Source organism: Pseudovirgaria hyperparasitica (genome assembly GCF_010093815.1).
Source record: "Pseudovirgaria hyperparasitica strain CBS 121739 unplaced genomic scaffold EJ05scaffold_12, whole genome shotgun sequence".
Classification (NCBI taxonomy): domain Eukaryota; kingdom Fungi; phylum Ascomycota; class Dothideomycetes; order Acrospermales; family Acrospermaceae; genus Pseudovirgaria; species Pseudovirgaria hyperparasitica.
In genome coordinates, this window is record NW_022985560.1 from 557687 (window position 1) to 576492 (window position 18806).

Consider the following 18806-nt stretch of genomic DNA (forward strand, 5'->3'; position numbering starts at 1 on the left):
AAGAAGAGAAAGAAGAGAAAGAAGAGAAAGAAGAGAAAGAAGAGAAAGAAGAGAAAGAAGAGAAAGAAGAGAAAGAAGAGAAAGAAGAGAAAGAATAGGAGGACGAGGAAATTTGTTCTCTACCCTAATTCCTCTACATTCATGTCCGGACTGCTTTTGGTTTTTCTTCTTCCTACAGTACTCGCTCTTTTACTCCCCTTTAGAGGTAGCGCGGTAGGTGGCGATTGATGTCTCAATTTCTGAGTCCGACTAGTCTATTCAGTAACTCTCATCCCTCACGTGTGGCGAACACTTACTGTGAGTATTTGTGTCCAAGATAGTATGCTCGTTCTAACAGCTCAGCCTGATATTTTTCGTTCTCCTCGAGCTCATCCAACAGTCTCAGAAGGTTGGTGGTCCAGTCATCCTTACTTCGTACACTAATCTTTAGAACAGTCCTTTCGAAAAGTCTAGGGTGAAAGTCTGCAGAAACCCAATCAACGAGGCAAAGTGTACCATCTTCTAAGGCGAGAATATTTCGAGGGGCTATTTCGAGGTGGCAAAATACTAGCGAGTAGCCAGCTAAATTAAGATAGTCTGAGTCTCTTAGTTGTCTCTTGTTATCATATTCCTCGATGTCTGCTATAGTAGTAGGAATGATAGAAACGTAATCTAACCATAGCTGCCAATAGCTACATTCCCATGCAAAGGCCCGGGCATGGGAAGTCTCGAGGACGTTGTCCACTGGCCCTAAATAGGCGTCAGTGATCGTTGCGGAAGAAATGGGAAGACAGTGATGAAGAAGCGGTAAACTTGTGGAACTCGTATTTTCACCGGATTGAGAATCTCGTATGCTCGCTGTTGATCTGCGGCTTCGAATTGAGTGACACTAAATCCGCACTTGACAACTGCAGATTCTGATATTTTAATGACTGAAAGGCCACCATCTAACTCGCTGATAATGTCTCGATGCGGTTTGGAACGCGAGCAATGCTGGATGATGTCGTCTTCGGTGGCTGTATCGCATTGAATAGTAGAAAGAAAAGGTCCGAATCGACTACGCTACTTTCTCCCTAGTATTAATTCATTAGCTAGGCAACCACCTAAGGTAAGCGTACGACCACTTAGACTTCGAAGCTAAGAACTCTCTAGTAATGTTATATTGATGGATCCCGTTTCGAATCCGAAAACAAATCCTTGCAAGCACGTCCCTACCGCTGATATTCCATACGCTAATGATGGCGTCATTGCACTCTACCATGACTCGGCGTCGACACTTCTCTCCGATTTCCAGTATGGAACAAAGTAGTGCGCATCACAAAAATCTAGCTGTGAAATTTGGATATCTTGTCCCTTCTGAAAAATACACTAATCAAATATTCACACAACAGCGCCTTGATGCGGACACAAGCAACGTCCTGACAGTGTACAGATTCAACCAAAGGGACACCAACCGGGCACATTGTGATAGACTTTGTCAACGGCTACACACTTACCCTAGCGAGTGCGAAAACTATGACTGGAAATCTGGGCGAGGTTTTGAACCATATGCTTCAACAGGTTTCCGGCAGTCCTGGATCACTTGGAGCTGGACCGGTGGCTGTTGTGCTCTAGAGGTAGAGAGTTTCTGGAGCCAGAAGACCTCCAGCTTTGGTTCGATTAACATGCCTACAGCTTAGACGTGAAAGTCGATCTTACTTACCGTGAATTGTCTCTATGCCACCTCGACTTTAATGCAAGAAACATCATGGTAGATGGCAATCGTATCCACCTCGTCAAATGGTCTACCGCTGGATATTTGCTACGATTCTTGGATTATATGGTGAACAAATTTCTTCCAAAGGATGTTTACTTCCACGACATCCTTGAACCATTGCTCGCACCTTTGTTCATCGAAGAACTAGAGAGCGAAGTCAATAACGAGCATTTTGCGACATAGTTCTTAGCATATTTGGTGAGTATTGTGTTGAAGGAGAAACAAAGAAACGTTATCATCGTCGGGCGGCCAGAACTTCTCGTCGCGCACACCCTGAAGGGTTGGTATCTGGTATAATTCATTATATCTCATAAGTTTTGCTAGCCTGAGAGGCAAATCCCGGTACTATGTCGCGCAAAGGAGTCGAAATATATTGCTTCTTAGATTCTCTATGTAGTCCGAGATGTCATAAGAAACGATTCTAAATCGAACGAGCTCAATTCAAAAAAAAGAGCTATGCATAGAATCTTCACTGATTCGCTTTATGGACAACCCCAAGAATCAAGGCTGACGGTCGACAGGCAGGTTGCTCCACACCACTTACATCCAGAGATTTAAACCAAAAGCTTTGTAAGTAAAGCCAAAGACGTGCAGCACTTCCCTCACTAATGTAACGAGCATTCTCAAGGCTAAGAATGACCAGATGGCTGTTTCATTAGCTACTGACGGTCAGAGAAGACTTAGAGAGACCATACAGCCAGTGCCGGCATCCGGATCCGTCCGGCGAAAACTCGAATTTGTGGAGGTTTTTGTGATGGATAACTTGGAGAATATTGTGGGTGAGTATGTTGCTCGATGTTGGGTCGAAGTCGATCGCGAAGACACGATTATTACTGACGTCGTAAGAAGCGGTTGTAGCTTCAAGTTCCGTACGGCCAGTCTCTAGACTTTTCTTCATGTGGTAGCGAATCGAGCCTGTAGCTTTAGCACCTGTCGCATCAGTCTTGAATTGGACGTTAAGGGACCAGTGATTGAAGTTTTTGTTCATTGGATAGCAGACCGCCTGGATCAAATGAACAATGCGGGAGGTTTGTCCGGAGGCCATCGTTTTCGAGGGTCAGAAGAAGACCAAAGCTTATACTGAAGACTTGCCTTCAAACTTAGAGTAGCTGCTGTCGAATAGTTGGATTAGAGGAGATATGTATACTTTGGAATCTAGCGTTCAAATGTTGTGGCCATTCCTTTTTAATATACACTCTCCTTCGTAGAGAAAGAATACCGGCGAGAGTCCAAGTGGCGTATCTTGCCAACGCGCAGCATTCCATTGAGAAGGGTAAAGACCCTTATCAAAGGTATGCACGCAAGCGAACTTGATCGAAGCGAGAGGCAGGAATGTGGGTTGCTTGACTGGATTGTATGTGGTACAGGCACATTCGGTGCATGGTCGTAGTATGAGGATCAAGAAAGCGATCTGAACGCCTGGAACTAATCAACAGAACACAAATGACCTCCCCGAAGAATACCTGATATTGCATCGAATGAGGCATCGCTTCAACGAACGCTTGTCAGCACCAGACTTCTCAAATGTGATATGAAGCGTTGGAATGTATTCAGGGATGCCATTGTTGGCCACCTTATGATATACTCACGTCACGGTATCGAATTCATGCTACAAGATTCTGTCGCCTCGGAGTCATCAAAGGAGTGGGAACATAAAGAGATTTCCGAGATGGTTCAACGTGCTCTCTCTAAGGTGCTACGGGTAACTGACGATAGTACCCTCCACAAGAACATCACGATGAGGTTGCAGCTGACGCAGAACCCTGCTTGAGGGACAAACTGGCCCCTCTCCTCACAAGTGCCTGATCATAACTATTGAGAATCTTTTCAACAGGCGTTGTTTCTTCTATGGTCTTGAATACTTTGATAGTGCACTACTGCCAATATATCATTTACCCTAATCCAACGACGGTGGCCCCCTTAGTCGCGTCGCACAAGACTGCATCATTGTCAGCAATTGACACCTCTATAAGAGACTATGGATATATCAGTTCATTCTCCACCCCATGAGTGAAAGTAGCACCATTAGGATTCGGTATGATAGATTACACAGCTAAGGAACGCTACGATTGACCTGAATCGTTCTTGGAGTAGAAAACATAGTTTTTCTCTTCCCAGGGTTGTGCTCTAGAGAAAAGAAACTGAACATGAATTTCTGTCTTGGGAACACGTGCGTGAAGGTATTGTAGACCGATGATCAAGAACTCAGCGTTTTATTTGACTTGATGTACGGAATGGGGCATGTCGGTCTGTCCTCAACTTTTTCAGCGCAACTCTGAGCATGCCTACCTACGTATAATATCTCTATTTCTTATATCCTATTAGGTATTTAAAACATTGTACTATATAATGGCTCTGATACTAGGTAGCATAGTGAGTACATACATGTATACATATATAGCTAATATTCGTATCATACCAGCTGCTTCGCTATTAACTAGATATTCATTGATATCACCGGCTTTAGCTTAGTACCTCTTCAGAGTAGTAAAGGAAGCTAATACAGAATAGTATTGTAGAAAATACTATCCGTACCTTATCCCGGGAAAATCTTCTACCTCGTACTGTACTTCCCCAACAACTTTCAGCACCCATACCAGCATCCATTACATATTTCTCGCCATGCGCTATGTCAAGCTTCTCTCTTGTTGCCTGGTGAATCTCTAATCTAGAATGCTTTCAGCTCCTCTCTCTGGTCGTCGTATAGATAGCTGAAATTATAAGGTCTGACTCAACCGTAGCAGTCGTTCTGTGGTCATGGTATTTCTTCCACATGATAGGAAGATGTGAGATTTACTTATGACATAGACGCGCCTTTTATATCCTTATCTCTTTAGCTCACGCTGGTCTCGGGCAAGGCGGAGTGATATATACTTAAGCATCGGAGGTAGAGGGAGTGACTCAGTGTGGTAAAGTTCGATACCTACGAGACGAGACTATCTTCACGTGGACTGGCGACTGCCATGAATGCTTAAACAGATGAAGCAAGGGAACGCAACAGCCGAGTAGCTAAGACTTTTTCTGTCGTGCGAAATTCCTCTTCTGCGTTCATCGGGCTCTGTTGTTGCGGACGGATGTACTCGCTGGACATTCCTACAACTATTTAACGTGCAGATGCATGTTGCCGCGCAAGCAAGACATCGTTTTGTTTTCTTAGTAGGAGAAAAGGGCGAAGACTTTCTCATCTCGTATAACGAGAGGTTTTGACCACCATTGGATCGAGGAAATCATGAGTTGGAGCTTGTAGACAAAGTATGTCTGCTGCTAGAAATGGGCTACAGTTCCAAAGGATCCAATGCACTCTCTTGAAGCGATCGGTGTGAGTGTGGTGTTCACAACTTGTTAAACAGAGACCAATGTTCCGCACCACCTAGATAGTCCCCTCCACTATACGCATCCGAAAGGATGTCTTCATTCCAGGAGTCCGTCGCTTCATCAAGATACGTACTGTCCCACCAGATCCTAGCACCTTCACAGTTATGACCTGGGTGTTTTTTGCCGTGCGCAAAGTCCAGTCGCTTCTTGGTTGCACAGCGAACCTCCGATATCCAGAATTTACTGCCGGACTTTAGCTTCAGGAGCAAGGCATGATATTTCCCCCACAAGATCGGGAGGTGGAGAATGCGTTTATCGAAGGTGCCGTAGTCGGAGAATTGTATTTGGTTGAGGTCGAGCTTCGATTCCGCCATGATGCATTTGTCGAATCCAGCAAGCCATACGCCATTTCTGCCACGTTGGCGACTTGTAAGCTCCATCAACTGCACTTCGTGAACCTCGGATTGCATGACGCAGACCTCAATATCATAGTCAGCGCTCCTGATGGTCAACAGTAGCTGACGCGTTTACCTGATTAGTGAGCTTAATACCACACCGCTCAAACAGGACCTTTGCTGCATCGCGAGCATCAAAGAAGACCTTTGTCTTTGGGCCATGCTCGAGTAGAGATTTCAAGGCTAGTGCATTTTGATCCTGTTGATCAAGGGCAGTCCTGAGCTCTGACAGCTTGATGATAGCGATCTGTGACGCTGGGGCGACATAGATCACCAAGCTGGTGGAGCTACTGACGGTAAGATAGAGGGAAGGAGGGCAATTCGGAAGGCTATAGAGAGTTTGCATAAACGCCGGAAGGCCGTCAGGAATGAATATGTGCTCCACTGAGATCGTTGCTGGGGTGTTTGTTGCCATGGTGAGCGAGCGTGACGTTGATCACGTAGGTGGGAGAGCAGAGATTGAACGAGGGGACATTGGGGTAACTCGACAACGACAGCGAAGATCGTTAGAGCGAATGAACAGCCAGGAAGCGAGACTTAATCCTTGTTCAGACAGCTGCATGACCCTCAAGTTTTCTACAAAAAGAAGACCACTCGCACAGCCCCATAACAACGTCATGTATGTGAAACATGTGGCCATGGCCATGTTTTTCACAATATTGTAGTCCATATACGGCGCTGATGGTATCGTTTTCACTGTCTGATATTCTGCCGTAAGGTCGAAGAAGCAAGATGATATGCATTACTGGACGTTGACCAGGAAGCATTCGAAAGTAAGCATGTCAGAGCAGAAAACGATGATGTCCAAAGACACATGATAAGGTAGGAAAGTTTTTCGCATTGTGAAGAACTACTGAATTCACTATATCAATCTGGCATTATTGAACGTTACTGACTCACCATGATCATGATGTCTAAGCTAGCCAAGGGAACCTTGGAAGAGTTTGCCTCCGTAGCTCTGAGATCTTGTGAGACTGGGGTGTGGTCTCACCTTTGAGAAACGACATCAAAGGAGAGTACGCATTTTCGCGAAGCCATCGTACGACAGGTCAGCGCCGCAATCACCCCGTATTTATATACGTTTCTTGTGTATGGCGGAAATGTATCATCATTCGATAGACCAGCGCTGCAGCGAGTGTCCCATGGATGGTGGGGCGAAACGGACCGCGGATAAGCTTGATTGCACTCCAGTTGAAGGCTGAAGAATTGCTGAGCTTGCCGACGCACGTAAAGACAGATGACGGGTTTGATGGCGCTGCATCTCAACGACTAAACACAGGTAAGGTGGTGTGGTGCTGATTGCACCCCAGCTCGTGGTGGTCTTAGATGGCCGGCTGCAATGGATAAGCTCGCATAGGTGATGTTCCATCAGCAGTCCGCAGGGCTAAAGCCGAGGGCTGACTTCAGCACAGTCATCTTGCCAGGAGTAGGTAGAAGACGAGTGAGATAGCAAGCATTCGTGAGTCCTAAAAGGCCTCCAGAGACGGAGACGCTTGCGAGCTTACGGAATATGCCAGTCAGGCTGAGTTGCAAGCACCTAGACTGGTGGCTACGTCAAGCGACTTTCAGAATAGCGAGGTCATGGATAAAGTGCCGGCAGCGTGCAGAAGGAAATCGTAGCATATCCGTAGTTATATGCAAGTCGAGCAACTGGTCAAGAATGCCGGCCAGCCACAGCATGGTCTGTTGTTGTCTTGCTCCCGCCAATGGACACGGGTGTATTGTCAATCGACGCCCCTTACCCTCTGTTGTAGGTGGAGGAGAAGCTCTGATCAGCATGTGGAGGTGGACGATGAGAACGGGAGACATGTCCCGTCCTTTAGATCAGGTATCTTGTTCGGCACTAAAAGAAGCCGTGCAAGTAGTCGGATGGCGCGATGCCGGATGAAGCAAACAGGAGCATGCTTGGATTGCGCTACCCCGGATTTCCAGTACAAACGCTGGTGCTCGTCGTGTATCACTGGTCAAATTCTTCGGTAGGCTCGAGTTCAGACCAAGCAGCACCAATTATAAATAAAGATGAACATTAGTCCGATCAGACGTGCATTATTATTGTGGATACAGCCATCGCCCATTAAATGCTCGGACCGACAACTAAATGTCCGGACTTGCCCTGTACAAGTTAGCCATTTTGTCCAGAACCACAGTTGTTGCACGTTATTTACACACTTACGATCGTCCCTAAGCCGACCAATCATCGCTGACCGGAAGTGCCTTACGTCCGCTCAGGTTCAAATTACTGGACTTCCCCACGTTCACATTCACGTTGATTGTCATAACCGAATCTCTTTCTCTCCCACCTCCACTGACTCGATTGCTCACTACGCCCTCGACTTGAACAAGCTATAGTATACAAGGACTGAAACATTGCTCTGCCGAATTTCACGGCCATGGAGTCCCTCTTGCGCCAGTCTCGGGCTATGTGCCCCTTCTTGAAGAAGACTTCTCCTGCGACCCTGAGGTCTCTTTCGACCTCCACAGCCCACAATGCTTCTCCGGGCGGTGGAAGCATGTCCAATCTGCAGCTTCTCGGCCGCCGTTGTCCTATAATGGGCAAGGCGCTCGCTGTACAAAGCGCCAAGAACACGAATGCTCTGCTCGCTGGGACTTACGGTGGCATGCGAGCCTACCACTCCAAGGTCGGCCGTGCCAAATTGCACACCAGCTCTCCAAAGGAAGCGCAGGCTGTCGATATCCGTGTGGCGAGGCATGATAAAGGTGGGCGCAAGCTAGAACGCTACTGTGACTTCATCGCTAATTAGGCTCGCTATAGTGCCTTATCCGCAATCCGTCAAGTCTGCTGCGGTGCAGCAGACCACGCAGCAATCCGGACCTCCACCGAGCCCGCAACCTGTCAAATTCGACTATGAGCGATTCTACCAGACTGAATTGGACAAGAAGCACAAGGACAAGTCCTACCGCTACTTCAACAACATCAACCGTCTTGCGCAAGAGTTTCCACGCGCTCACATGGCAGACAAAGACGCAAGAGTGACGGTGTGGTGCTCAAACGACTATCTAGGCATGGGACGCAACCCACAAGTCTTGAAGAAGATGCATGAGACATTGGACAAGTATGGTTCTGGTGCTGGGGGTACCCGAAACATTTCAGGTCATAATCAGCACGCTATGAGCCTTGAAAAGACTGTTGCAGACCTACATGCAAAGGAAGCCGCCTTGGTATTTTCATCGTGCTATGTTGCAAACGATGCCACGCTGGCGACGCTCGGCAGCAAATTCCCAGACTGCGTTATCCTTTCCGACTCGCTGAACCACGCGTCCATGATTCAAGGCATTCGCCACTCTGGCGCCAAGAAGTTGGTGTTTAGGCATAATGATGTTGAAGATTTGGAGGCCAAACTGGCTTCACTTCCTCCAGATGTTCCTAAGATCATTGCTTTTGAAAGTGTTTACAGCATGTGTGGTTCTGTCGGGCCGATCGAGGAGATCTGTGACCTAGCAGAGAAGTATGGTGCCATAACCTTTTTGGACGAGGTTCACGCCGTTGGTATGTATGGAGCAAAGGGGGCTGGTGTCGCAGAACATTTGGATTTCGAGGCGCACGCTGCTGGAAAGCCAAAGGGCACCGTCATGGACCGTATCGATATTATCACAGGAACCCTCGGAAAAGCATACGGCTGCGTCGGCGGCTACATCGCTGGCTCTGCCAGAATGGTCGACGCTGTTCGGTCCCTCGCACCTGGCTTCATTTTTACCACTTCGCTTCCTCCGGCGACCATGGCTGGAGCCCAAGCTGCAATTGAGTATCAAATGAACTACCAAGGAGACCGACGTCTGCAACAGTTACATACACGTGCAGTTAAGGATGCTTTTGAGGCCAAGGACATCCCTGTCATTCCAAACCCAAGCCACATCGTTCCACTTCTAGTCGGTAATGCTGAGGTCGCTAAGCAAGCCAGCGATATGCTACTCGAGGAACATGGTATTTACGTCCAAGCGATCAACTACCCAACCGTTCCCGTCGGCCAGGAGCGACTCCGCATCACTCCCACTCCTGGCCACATCCGCGAATACCGAAATGAATTAGTTGATGCTGTCGAGGCAGTTTGGGACAAATTGGGCATCAAGCGTACCAGCGATTGGGCAAAGGAAGGAGGCTTCATCGGCGTAGGAGAAGCCGAGAAGGTGGTTCCAGAGCCTCTCTGGACTGACGAGCAGCTCGGTATTGACAAGGTTCTGAAGGAGATGAGTGCCGGTGGCGCTGTCGGCGTTCTCGAGACTGTTCTTGAGAATGAGCGTGTTGAAGCTGCGAAGCTTGTTTCAGCTGCTGCTTAAGTACAACTCCTTTACGGTCTTTACAGATAATTTCTGCCCCGGTCTAGCGCACTCAATGCTAATGCCTTGGTCTGTACCAGACCGACGGCGGTCCCTTGCGATTCCACCACCTTCATGTTGACGTGACTAAAGAACTTTTATGCATATGTGTACAGGATAACCTCGCGCATAGGACAAGTCATCCAAAGAAATCGTGAAAATCGAAAGATCATTTGTACGTATGACGAACTTTAAAGTAATACCCATCGCACGTGACCATCACTGACTAAGCGATACACTAGCCGCGCGATACCTGAGTCGCGCCTAGTGAACGAGACAAGTGAACGCCAACTCGCTGAAGGAGAACCTTTGCTCAGGGAAGTGAACAGCTCCAGACAGCTGTTGAACAGCATTGGCATGACCTATTGATGACTCTTCTCGGTCCTCAATAGACATCCCAGCCTCTGCAGATTCCTTCACCTTGTCAAAGGATCTTCCGACGCAAGCATCCACCTACCATCCCCGCGCATCTTAACTTCTACAATCTTCGCGCAACTCCAACGCTTCAAGTATTCTCTTGTTAACTCAACCGAACCGCGCGAGTCCATACAATCATCAACCATCCGCATCCTAAATAGCTTCTAATTCTACGTAAGCTAAACACCACTGTGGAACGCCTGTCAGAGCTGTGCTTCGAAGAACCGTATGTGCGACGAGGTCACACTATCGACTTCTTTCCTTTCCTTTCCTTTCCTGTGAAGCGCTGAAAGGTGACGGAGATGGCTCCTGCAAACAAAAGGAAGAGAGGTGATAGGACATTTGCACACGACAGCAATGACGGCGGCAGGCCTTCTCCGCACCGTCCGCAAGAGATGAACACCGGAGGTCAGAACAAATCGTATAACAGTAACAACAATAATCGCGGCGGTAGACGAGGCAGCCGTGGAGGTCGAGGAGGAGGATATCAACCCCCAAGAAGTCCTGCCACTCCGGCTAGGCCAAGCCAAAACCCAACTCCGACAGCTATGTCGCCTCCGCAAAATCCATCTTTCAACAAGCCTCCACCTGCACAGTCTGTACAGCAACCCCGAATTCAAGCACCGCCAAACCTCGACCCAGTACCGCTTCCAAATCCTAATGGAATTCCGTTCTACTACGAGTACATCACTGACAGCTGCATATCATCGTGGAAGGCAGAGGGCAGAAACAATTTGGTCAATGCCACGAAGCAAGCTTTGGTTGACGATGACTACCTTGTATTCAACATTGTATTCCAAGAGCTTATCCGAGCTGGTTTGGATGGACACCTGGATGCTACTGAAGCTGGCGCTACTGTAAAAGACATCTTGGCTGATGCTGTTGACGCAGACAACGCGTCGCAGTTCCTTGACACCTTGTCCGTTATGATTGAAGGGCTAAATCCGATTCCCCCTCGACTACATCCGCTTCTCGTAGCCACCGAGATCGATCCTATGCAGATGCGAACTGAACTCGATGTTCCCGTTCTTACTGCTCTTGGTCTTATACGAGACACATTCTTTAGGAGCTCTATCCGCAAGACTACGAACGAGCTGTACCGACAATGCGCTTTCAACCTACTCCGCGAAGAGTCGGAGGGCTACTCCAAGCTCATGACTGAGTACTTTCAGGCCGTGAACGAGCAGGGCCCTAGCGGACCGTTCGTTGCTAAATGTTTCGAGAAAGTCAAGGCTCTCATCGGAACATTCGACCTTGACGTTGGCCGTGTTCTTGATGTTACCCTGGATGTGTTTGCAAGTTTACTCGTGAAGCACCACAAATTCTTCATCAAACTTCTGCGCTGTAGCTACTGGTGGCCAGTCCATCGCGCTGTCGAGGGCATTGAGGTTGCAGACCCAGGTTTCACTTCTCTACCTAATTGGGCAGAGCCAGACTATGAGAAATGGTTTGCTACCGACGATGAAAAATCTCGCTTCAACTCATTACGCGAGATTCGTGACCAGGGTTTTTGGCTTCGTGTCAAAGAGATAGGCATGGGTGCCTTCTTCGAGCTTGGTGGACGTCGCATAATCAAGGACCGCAATGAAACGAAAGTCTCAAATGGTGACTCGAATGGAGTCGACGAAGCAGAACAGGAGGACACTGACGCTCAGTGGAGACGGATCACTGGTCTACTACCGCCATCCGGCAATCACATTGCTGCGCAGCTTCTCGGCTTCAAGTTACGATTCTACGCGTCAAGCGCCCGGGACACTAACGATATACTCCCTGACAATCTCATCTACCTGGCTGGCTTGCTTATCAAGATTGGATTTATCTCGATTCTTGATCTCTATCCGCATCTGTATCCTGCTGAGGAAGACATGCCGGCCCTGAAGGACAAGTTGATGAAAGAAAAGGCTGAGCGAGAAAAGAAAAACCGACCTGGAGGAGGCACAATGAACGCTCTTGCTATGGCTGGTGCTTTGGTTGATGACACGCTACCACCAGCTGTTGCGCGGTTACGAGCTGAAGAGGCCCGAGCTTCCTCTCTCAGACCAGACGCATCGTCTGACGCAGGAAAGAGAGAAGAAGACGACAAGAACAAGTTACCAGATCCAGTGGACCAAAAGTACAAGCTCCTGCAGACTCTGTTACTCATGGGCGCCATACCAGAATCTTTGTTCATCCTAGGACGTTACCCATGGCTGCTTGATGTCTATCCCGATCTCCCCGAACACATTCATCGAATTCTGCACCAATGTCTAAGCAAGGTTTATGATCCCCTCAAGCCTATCATCGAAGAGGACGGTCTCCGTACGCCTAAGAAAATAGCAGAAGAGGTCGGGGGTTTGACAAAGGGGCAGCTGAGTCTCAACGATGGTTATACCAGACGAGTTCTTCGGTGGGCTCAGCTTGATCGTATGGATGCTGGTGACAATGGAACGGACTACAAATACTACTGGGACGAATGGACGGACAATGTGCCGATCTGCCAAAATGTCGATGACGTCTTTACGCTCTGCGGATCGCTTCTGAATCTGTCTGGTGTCAAGATTGGCAGAGACTCGAAGCTCATGATCAAGCTCGCCCGCATCGGGAAGATGAGTTTGGAACAAGATCCATCCAACGCAAATTTTAAACGATGGCAGGATCTCTGCAAGCGACTTCTCGTTCCGGCCCTGAGTCTTGCATCTGGGAACCCCGGCGTTCTGAACGAGGTCTTTGAGCTCCTCCAAAGGTTCTCAACCGCGGTGCGATACAACATGTATGCCGAATGGTTCACTGGCGCCACAAGCAGGCTTCCAGACATTGCTGTTGCGTTTGATCAGTCAAAAGCCGAGACGAAGGATGTTCTCAAGAGGATCAGCAAAGAGAATGTCAAGCAAATGGCACGAGCACTAGCCAAAATCGCGAACGGCTCACCAGGTATTGTTTTCCAGGTCACTCTGAACCAGATCGAGTCGTACAGCAATCTTATCACAGTCGTCATTGAATGCGCCAAATATTTTACCTATCTTGGGTACGACGTTCTCACTTGGTCTCTATTGAACTCTCTTGGCGGTCGAGGACGAGACCGCATGCAGGGTGATGGCATGCTTACCAGTCCGTGGCTCAAAGCGCTGTCTACCTTTACCGGCGGCGTCTTCAAACGATACGCTAACATGGACCCAACACCGGTCCTACAGTACATCACTTATCAGCTTCGCAACGGCGTTTCTACCGATCTTGAAATCCTGGAACAGATGCTGGAAATCATGTCTGGTGTTCGATCCGAGATTGAGTTCAACGGTCCTCAGGTCTTGGCTATGGCTGGCTCTACCACTCTACGTGCAAGGACTCTGGCCCAAGTTCTGGATCATCGCACAAAACCTGAGACTCAATTGTCGGCCCATCGCCTGATACAAAGTCTTGTGAAGCCACGACTCGCTGCTCCATTACTCATCTCCATCGCGCAGGAGCGCCAAGTTCATGTTTTCCGTGATGAGAACAAAGACGTGCCTCTCAAAGTCGCTGCGAATAACTTGGACAAGCTTCATCATCTGTTTGTCCAATATCTCGATGTACTGCGCTACAACCTCAACGTAGACGAGTTCGACTCTATCGTCCCAGACTTGGTCAGCTTGATAGCCGAATACGGCGTGGAGCCCAGTATCGCTTGGGCCATCTGCAGAGACAGCTTAACTAAGAAAATCAATGGGTATGATGCCGCCTTGAAAGAAAAGAAAGAGCAGGACGAGAAAGAAAGAAAGGCTCACTCAACAAATCAAGTCAAGAAGAGCGATGATGATGTCGAGATGGTCGACAACGAGAGTAAACCTGTGGTAACTGCCGAGGGTGAGAGTTCGAGATTAAAACAGGATGAAGACATGAAAGATGCTCCCCAATCCATAGATGCCACAACGCCAACCACGGCACCAGCCGACCCTGCTGATCCTTCTCATCCCATTCTGAAAGAAATTGCGGAACGCCTCAAATCTGCCCTGCCCGAGGACCTCGAGGACAGGATGAGCCTCGCATTTTACACTCGATTCTGGCAACTTGGTCTACACGATCTGCATGTTCCCATGGAGCAGAATACGGCCGAGACAGACAAGATAAGGGCCCAGCAAGCAGCAATCCGTGCCGGCAAGACCGACGTCAGTACTTCGGGCAGAGACAGGAAGAAGCGACAGATCGCTGAACTCAATGACGAAGTTGATATGCTCAACGCAGGGGCTAAATCGATGCTCCAAGTTCACACTATCACTTTCAGCAGGCTCAAGCAAGAGAACAAATTTTGGTTCACCAGCCTCACACTTAACAATGCCCAACTTCATCAAGCAATTCTTCAAGACTGCTTCCTCCCTCGTATTCTGATCTCGGCCTACGACGCTCACTACGTCTTCAGAATGCTGTTCTACCTCCATAATGCAGGCACTCCGGGCTTTCACACGTGGACAATGATCGACCAGATTTTCAAAGACAAACTCCTTACTCCACTAATCTTCCAGTTCACGTCACGAGAAGCTTCAAACTTTGGGCGTTTCTTGAACGACCTGCTTAAAGAGTTGGCTAAGTGGCATGCAACACGGGATGAGTATTGTCGATTAGCTTATGGCACAAAGAGAGATCTTCCCGGTCTTGCAAGGAAGTTAGACGACAACAAAAAGCGACCGACAGACTTCTTAGACTTTGATGAGTTCCGGCAGTCACTATTCAAATGGCACAACAATCTTAAGACGGCACTGATGAACTGCCTGAAAGGCGGTGAGTACATGCACATCCGCAACTCCATTATCATGCTTCGAGCCATGCATGAAAACTTCCCGTCTGTGGACTTCATGGGCAAAACGTTAGTTGAGTCTGTACGAGAGATCGCGCAGAATGATACCCGCGGAGATTTGAAACTCATGGCCCAATCGCTTGTTGGTCTTCTATCAAGACGCCAGAAGTCATGGATTATGCCACAAGCATTCAGACCGGTAGGAACATCTTCCGCAAACGTGCAAAGCACTTTGATGGCTAATATACATCAGGGAGGTGCCGTTGGATCCACAGGCAGGGGCGGTTCAGCAAGGCCAGATACACCACAGCCTGGGATTTCTGGGCTCAATGCCACGGCTTCTGAATTTAAACCAGTAGGCAAAGCAAAGTGAGTCTAGTACCGAACCTACGACCGACTCCATCTAACATCACATCAGTGGAGCCGTTACTAAGCCAGGAGGTGGCGATGATGATTCGGACGGTGAAATAGACGAAACAAAGGGCTCTGTTCGTCAAAGGACAGCTAACGCGCCGGCTGGGATGTCCAGTGCTAATGACACGAAGCCCATGGATCAAGAATCTGCACCTGGGAAGATGGAGGTCGAGAAGCACAGAGCGAGTGATTACGCGACGCCGCCGACCTTCTCTGCCTCTGGACCACAAAAGCCAGATGGAAGTCGCCCTCCCAGCCAACCAGCAGCTTCACGAGTTCAGCACGCCCTTCCCAATCGCCCTGACGGCTTCTCTCGTGGAAAGCCTAACGACCGCCCACTCGATCGTTCCCTGGATTATCGCAGCCACGCAAACTCGACCCCACAAGCTGATGGTCGTCGACTGCCTCCTAATGGCGAGTATGGAAGATTAGAGCAAGTAGGAGAGACCTACCCTTATCGAGATCCTCGAGAACGATCCCCAAATCGTGGCGTTCGTGGTCGCAGCTCAGAGCGGGATCGACGCGAGCCAAACCGAGATCCAAATTGGATGGGCACGAGAGAGCTGTCGCGTGACCACCCTGACAATCGAAGAGTGCGGCCTATGCCCTCTAGAGATGGGCTGTCAGACGTACGACCTCCCTACGAGAGTCCGAGAGATGGACGTGATCGATTTGGTCCTGATTCCAGACCTTCACCGACTGCAGACGGTCATCGACGACTGCAGGGTGTCGGTCCTGTGAGCTCACCTGCGTCTGGATACCATGGCCCAGGCCGAGAAACCCCGACAGGTCCACATCAACAACGTCCAGAAAGAGGAATGCTAAATCCGCCGCCCAAATTTGATCGCAACGCTGATCGCAATGCTCACCCGGTTGATCATTCAGCAGGCGTCAATCCTGCTCGCGCTCAACTGATCGAAGCTGAAATACGCGAAAAGACTCGCGATAATATGCGTGGCGAGCATGACGGGCCTCGTGGACGTGGCTCTAGACCTCATTCTCCAAGACGTGATGATCGCATCGCACCAGGACCATATCCTCCCAGAGGAAGTGACGGATCAAGGGGCGAAGGTGCTAGAGGCGACGGTCCCAGAAGTGATTATCGTGATGAGAGAGGGACTCCCTCTGAGCGACCGCCTCTTTCTGGCTACTCGATTGCGCCACATGATAGGCGTGATGATCCAAGCGGCGGGCCACCCCCATCTGGACCTCGTGGTGAGCGCGGTGGCATGCGCGAGCTTTTCCAGCCCTCAAACAACCCAAGAAATCCTGCAGACCCTGATCATGGACGTCTCAACCGCGAGTTTACTCAACCAGCTCGTCCAAATCAGGATCCGAACTATGGTCGACTCAACTCAGGCTCAGAAGTTCCTTCTGGGCCAAGACCCCGAGGGCGGCCTGGACGAGAGAGTCGTAACTTTGCGAACGTTCAGGGTGCTTCGGTACAGCCTCCAGCATCCCCTGCAAGCGATAGAGCACCGCCTGGACCTCTCGATGACCGGCGAGAACAGCGGTCAGCTGATCTTATGGCAGTGACTTCATCTGCTCCACCGACCCCGTCTACCGAGCAGCCGACAGCTACAGAGATAGCCGGTATTCATCCGAGTCGGCTTAATCATATTCAGACAGATGTACCGCCACCTTCTGGCCCTCGAAATTCCCAGCGCCCACTTGCCGGGCCATCGCCGTCCGCACGAGGTCCTCCAACTGGGCCTGCTTTCGGTTCTGATCGTGAGCGACCTCCTCGATCTGATCATCGTGGAGAAGACAAACGATTCGTAGGTGTACAGAATATTCTGCAACAGGCAAATTCCGGTGGCTCTTTCGAGCGCAATCCAACTGATCGCGGCGCGCCTAATCGTGCCATTGTAAGACCAGGACGATCGTCTGGCCTTCCATCGCCAAATCAACCTTCGACTCCTATCAGCGTCAATCCTGATAACGTGCAACCCCCTACTGGCGGCCGCGACCTGATGGCTTCGAATTCCCAAGGCGAGACAGGCTCTCAAGATGAGCGCAACGAAGGTCGTGGCAGCCGACGAGATGGCCGTGATAGCAAGTCCAGCCGACATCGCGAGCGCGAGAGAAGTCCACGTGGCGAGAAAGAGGGAAGCAATCGACGCGAGCGCGACGATGGACGCACTGAGCATCGAGACAAACGGCCTACCACCAGCGCTGAACGTCCAGAGCGATCCGAACGACCAGAGAGGGTTGAGAGTGGGAGAGAGAGTAGTCGACGCAATGGCAGAGAAGAAGGGAGAGAAAGAGATCGTGGGAATGAGCGAGGCGGAGAGCGCGAACGTGAACATAGGGAGAGGCGTGAAGGACGCGGAGACAGGGATCGCGAACGGGAAGCCGGTGGATCACATCTACTGCATCAGAGCTCGCGAAATGAAGGTCGTAGACCACCTCTACCTCCCCAAGCTCCACCACCAGGTCCTCTGCCCAACAATACTTGGCAGGGAGACAGACCTAGTGACATGAGGATTCGCGGTGAGGGCCATAGAAGAGATAGCGGTGACTTACGAGGAGGTGAAAGAGGCGGGAGAAAGAGAGGAAGAGGAGACGAGCCCGGATCAGGGCCCCAAGGGGGACACCTAGACAAGCGGCCGCGACGGTCTCAGGGGTAGAACGAGTATCAACAACCTGTTTTGTCAGAACGCACATCGACGATGTGGTCATAAAGTTGACCATACTTTACAAAGTTCTCATTTTGTTTTACGAATCGATCTGGACCCGCGTTGAAGCACGGCTGCTATAGGAGCATGGCCTGCGGTGGTCTAGGTTCATCTTTGGCTGTACTATCATCACTTACTGCATTCGGAGGCGTCATTCACGGTCGACTGCTATACTACTACACGATTACAACCAGATGTTCTCAGCATGTGTACTGGCGTACATCCGAGTCGGCATCTCTTGACATTAATACTCTACTTCTGAACGACTGAATTACTATATCTTTGCAAAATCTTCATCGCCTGGGCACAGGTCTGTGCCGCTCAAAAACTGCTATGCATGGGAGGTTGAACACAGTTCAACACCGTGCAGTTTGCCCTTCGTCATCAGCGACCGAGGGTGCCGAACGTCACTCGAATTGCTTTACTGCCTTGTCTTTTGTGTATGATACCCAATATTGCGGCTCCGGCTTGCTTTCCATCTGATGCCATCATCTGCTGCCACTCAAAGTGGCGAAAGTTTTCTTCAGAACAAGAAATGCATGTTTTGTTGCTAGAGCGTACTATGCACCTTGAATAGATCAACTTTCGAAGACCTTTTGCATCATTAACTATGACGTGTTCCATTCACGTGTGAGGATTTCACTCTCTCTTTCTCTCGAGCCTGATAGAATGGCCTATATTAATAGAAAGATTGCTCCATTCTAGTGCAC

General features: G+C 49.5%; 4 protein-coding genes across 4 annotated transcripts; 2 read left to right on the forward strand and 2 right to left on the reverse strand.

Annotated features, from left to right (window-relative positions):
• Window positions 1–292: 292 nt before the first annotated feature.
• Window positions 293–1725, reverse strand: EJ05DRAFT_487785 (uncharacterized protein; the record flags this gene model as incomplete). The annotated part of the gene is made up of 4 exons (XM_033745640.1): window positions 293–729; window positions 932–1052; window positions 1476–1530; window positions 1682–1725. 4 exons carry the CDS (start codon window positions 1723–1725, stop codon window positions 293–295), a joined length of 657 nt encoding a protein of 218 aa, XP_033598417.1.
• A 3342-nt stretch (window positions 1726–5067) lies between these two features.
• EJ05DRAFT_502441 (uncharacterized protein) lies at window positions 5068–5920 on the reverse strand (the record flags this gene model as incomplete). The annotated part of the gene is made up of 2 exons (XM_033747256.1): window positions 5068–5551; window positions 5607–5920. 2 exons carry the CDS (start codon window positions 5918–5920, stop codon window positions 5068–5070), a joined length of 798 nt encoding a protein of 265 aa, XP_033598418.1.
• A 1975-nt stretch (window positions 5921–7895) lies between these two features.
• Window positions 7896–9801, forward strand: EJ05DRAFT_441750 (5-aminolevulinate synthase mitochondrial precursor; the record flags this gene model as incomplete). The annotated part of the gene is made up of 2 exons (XM_033742002.1): window positions 7896–8223; window positions 8279–9801. 2 exons carry the CDS (start codon window positions 7896–7898, stop codon window positions 9799–9801), a joined length of 1851 nt encoding a protein of 616 aa, XP_033598419.1.
• Window positions 9802–10136: 335 nt separating this feature from the next.
• EJ05DRAFT_467396 (uncharacterized protein) lies at window positions 10137–18048 on the forward strand (the record flags this gene model as incomplete). The annotated part of the gene is made up of 4 exons (XM_033742845.1): window positions 10137–15203; window positions 15258–15373; window positions 15423–16169; window positions 16425–18048. Exons 1-4 carry the CDS (start codon window positions 10560–10562, stop codon window positions 18046–18048), a joined length of 7131 nt encoding a protein of 2376 aa, XP_033598420.1. The 5' UTR covers window positions 10137–10559.
• Between the last annotated feature and the right edge of the window lie 758 nt (window positions 18049–18806).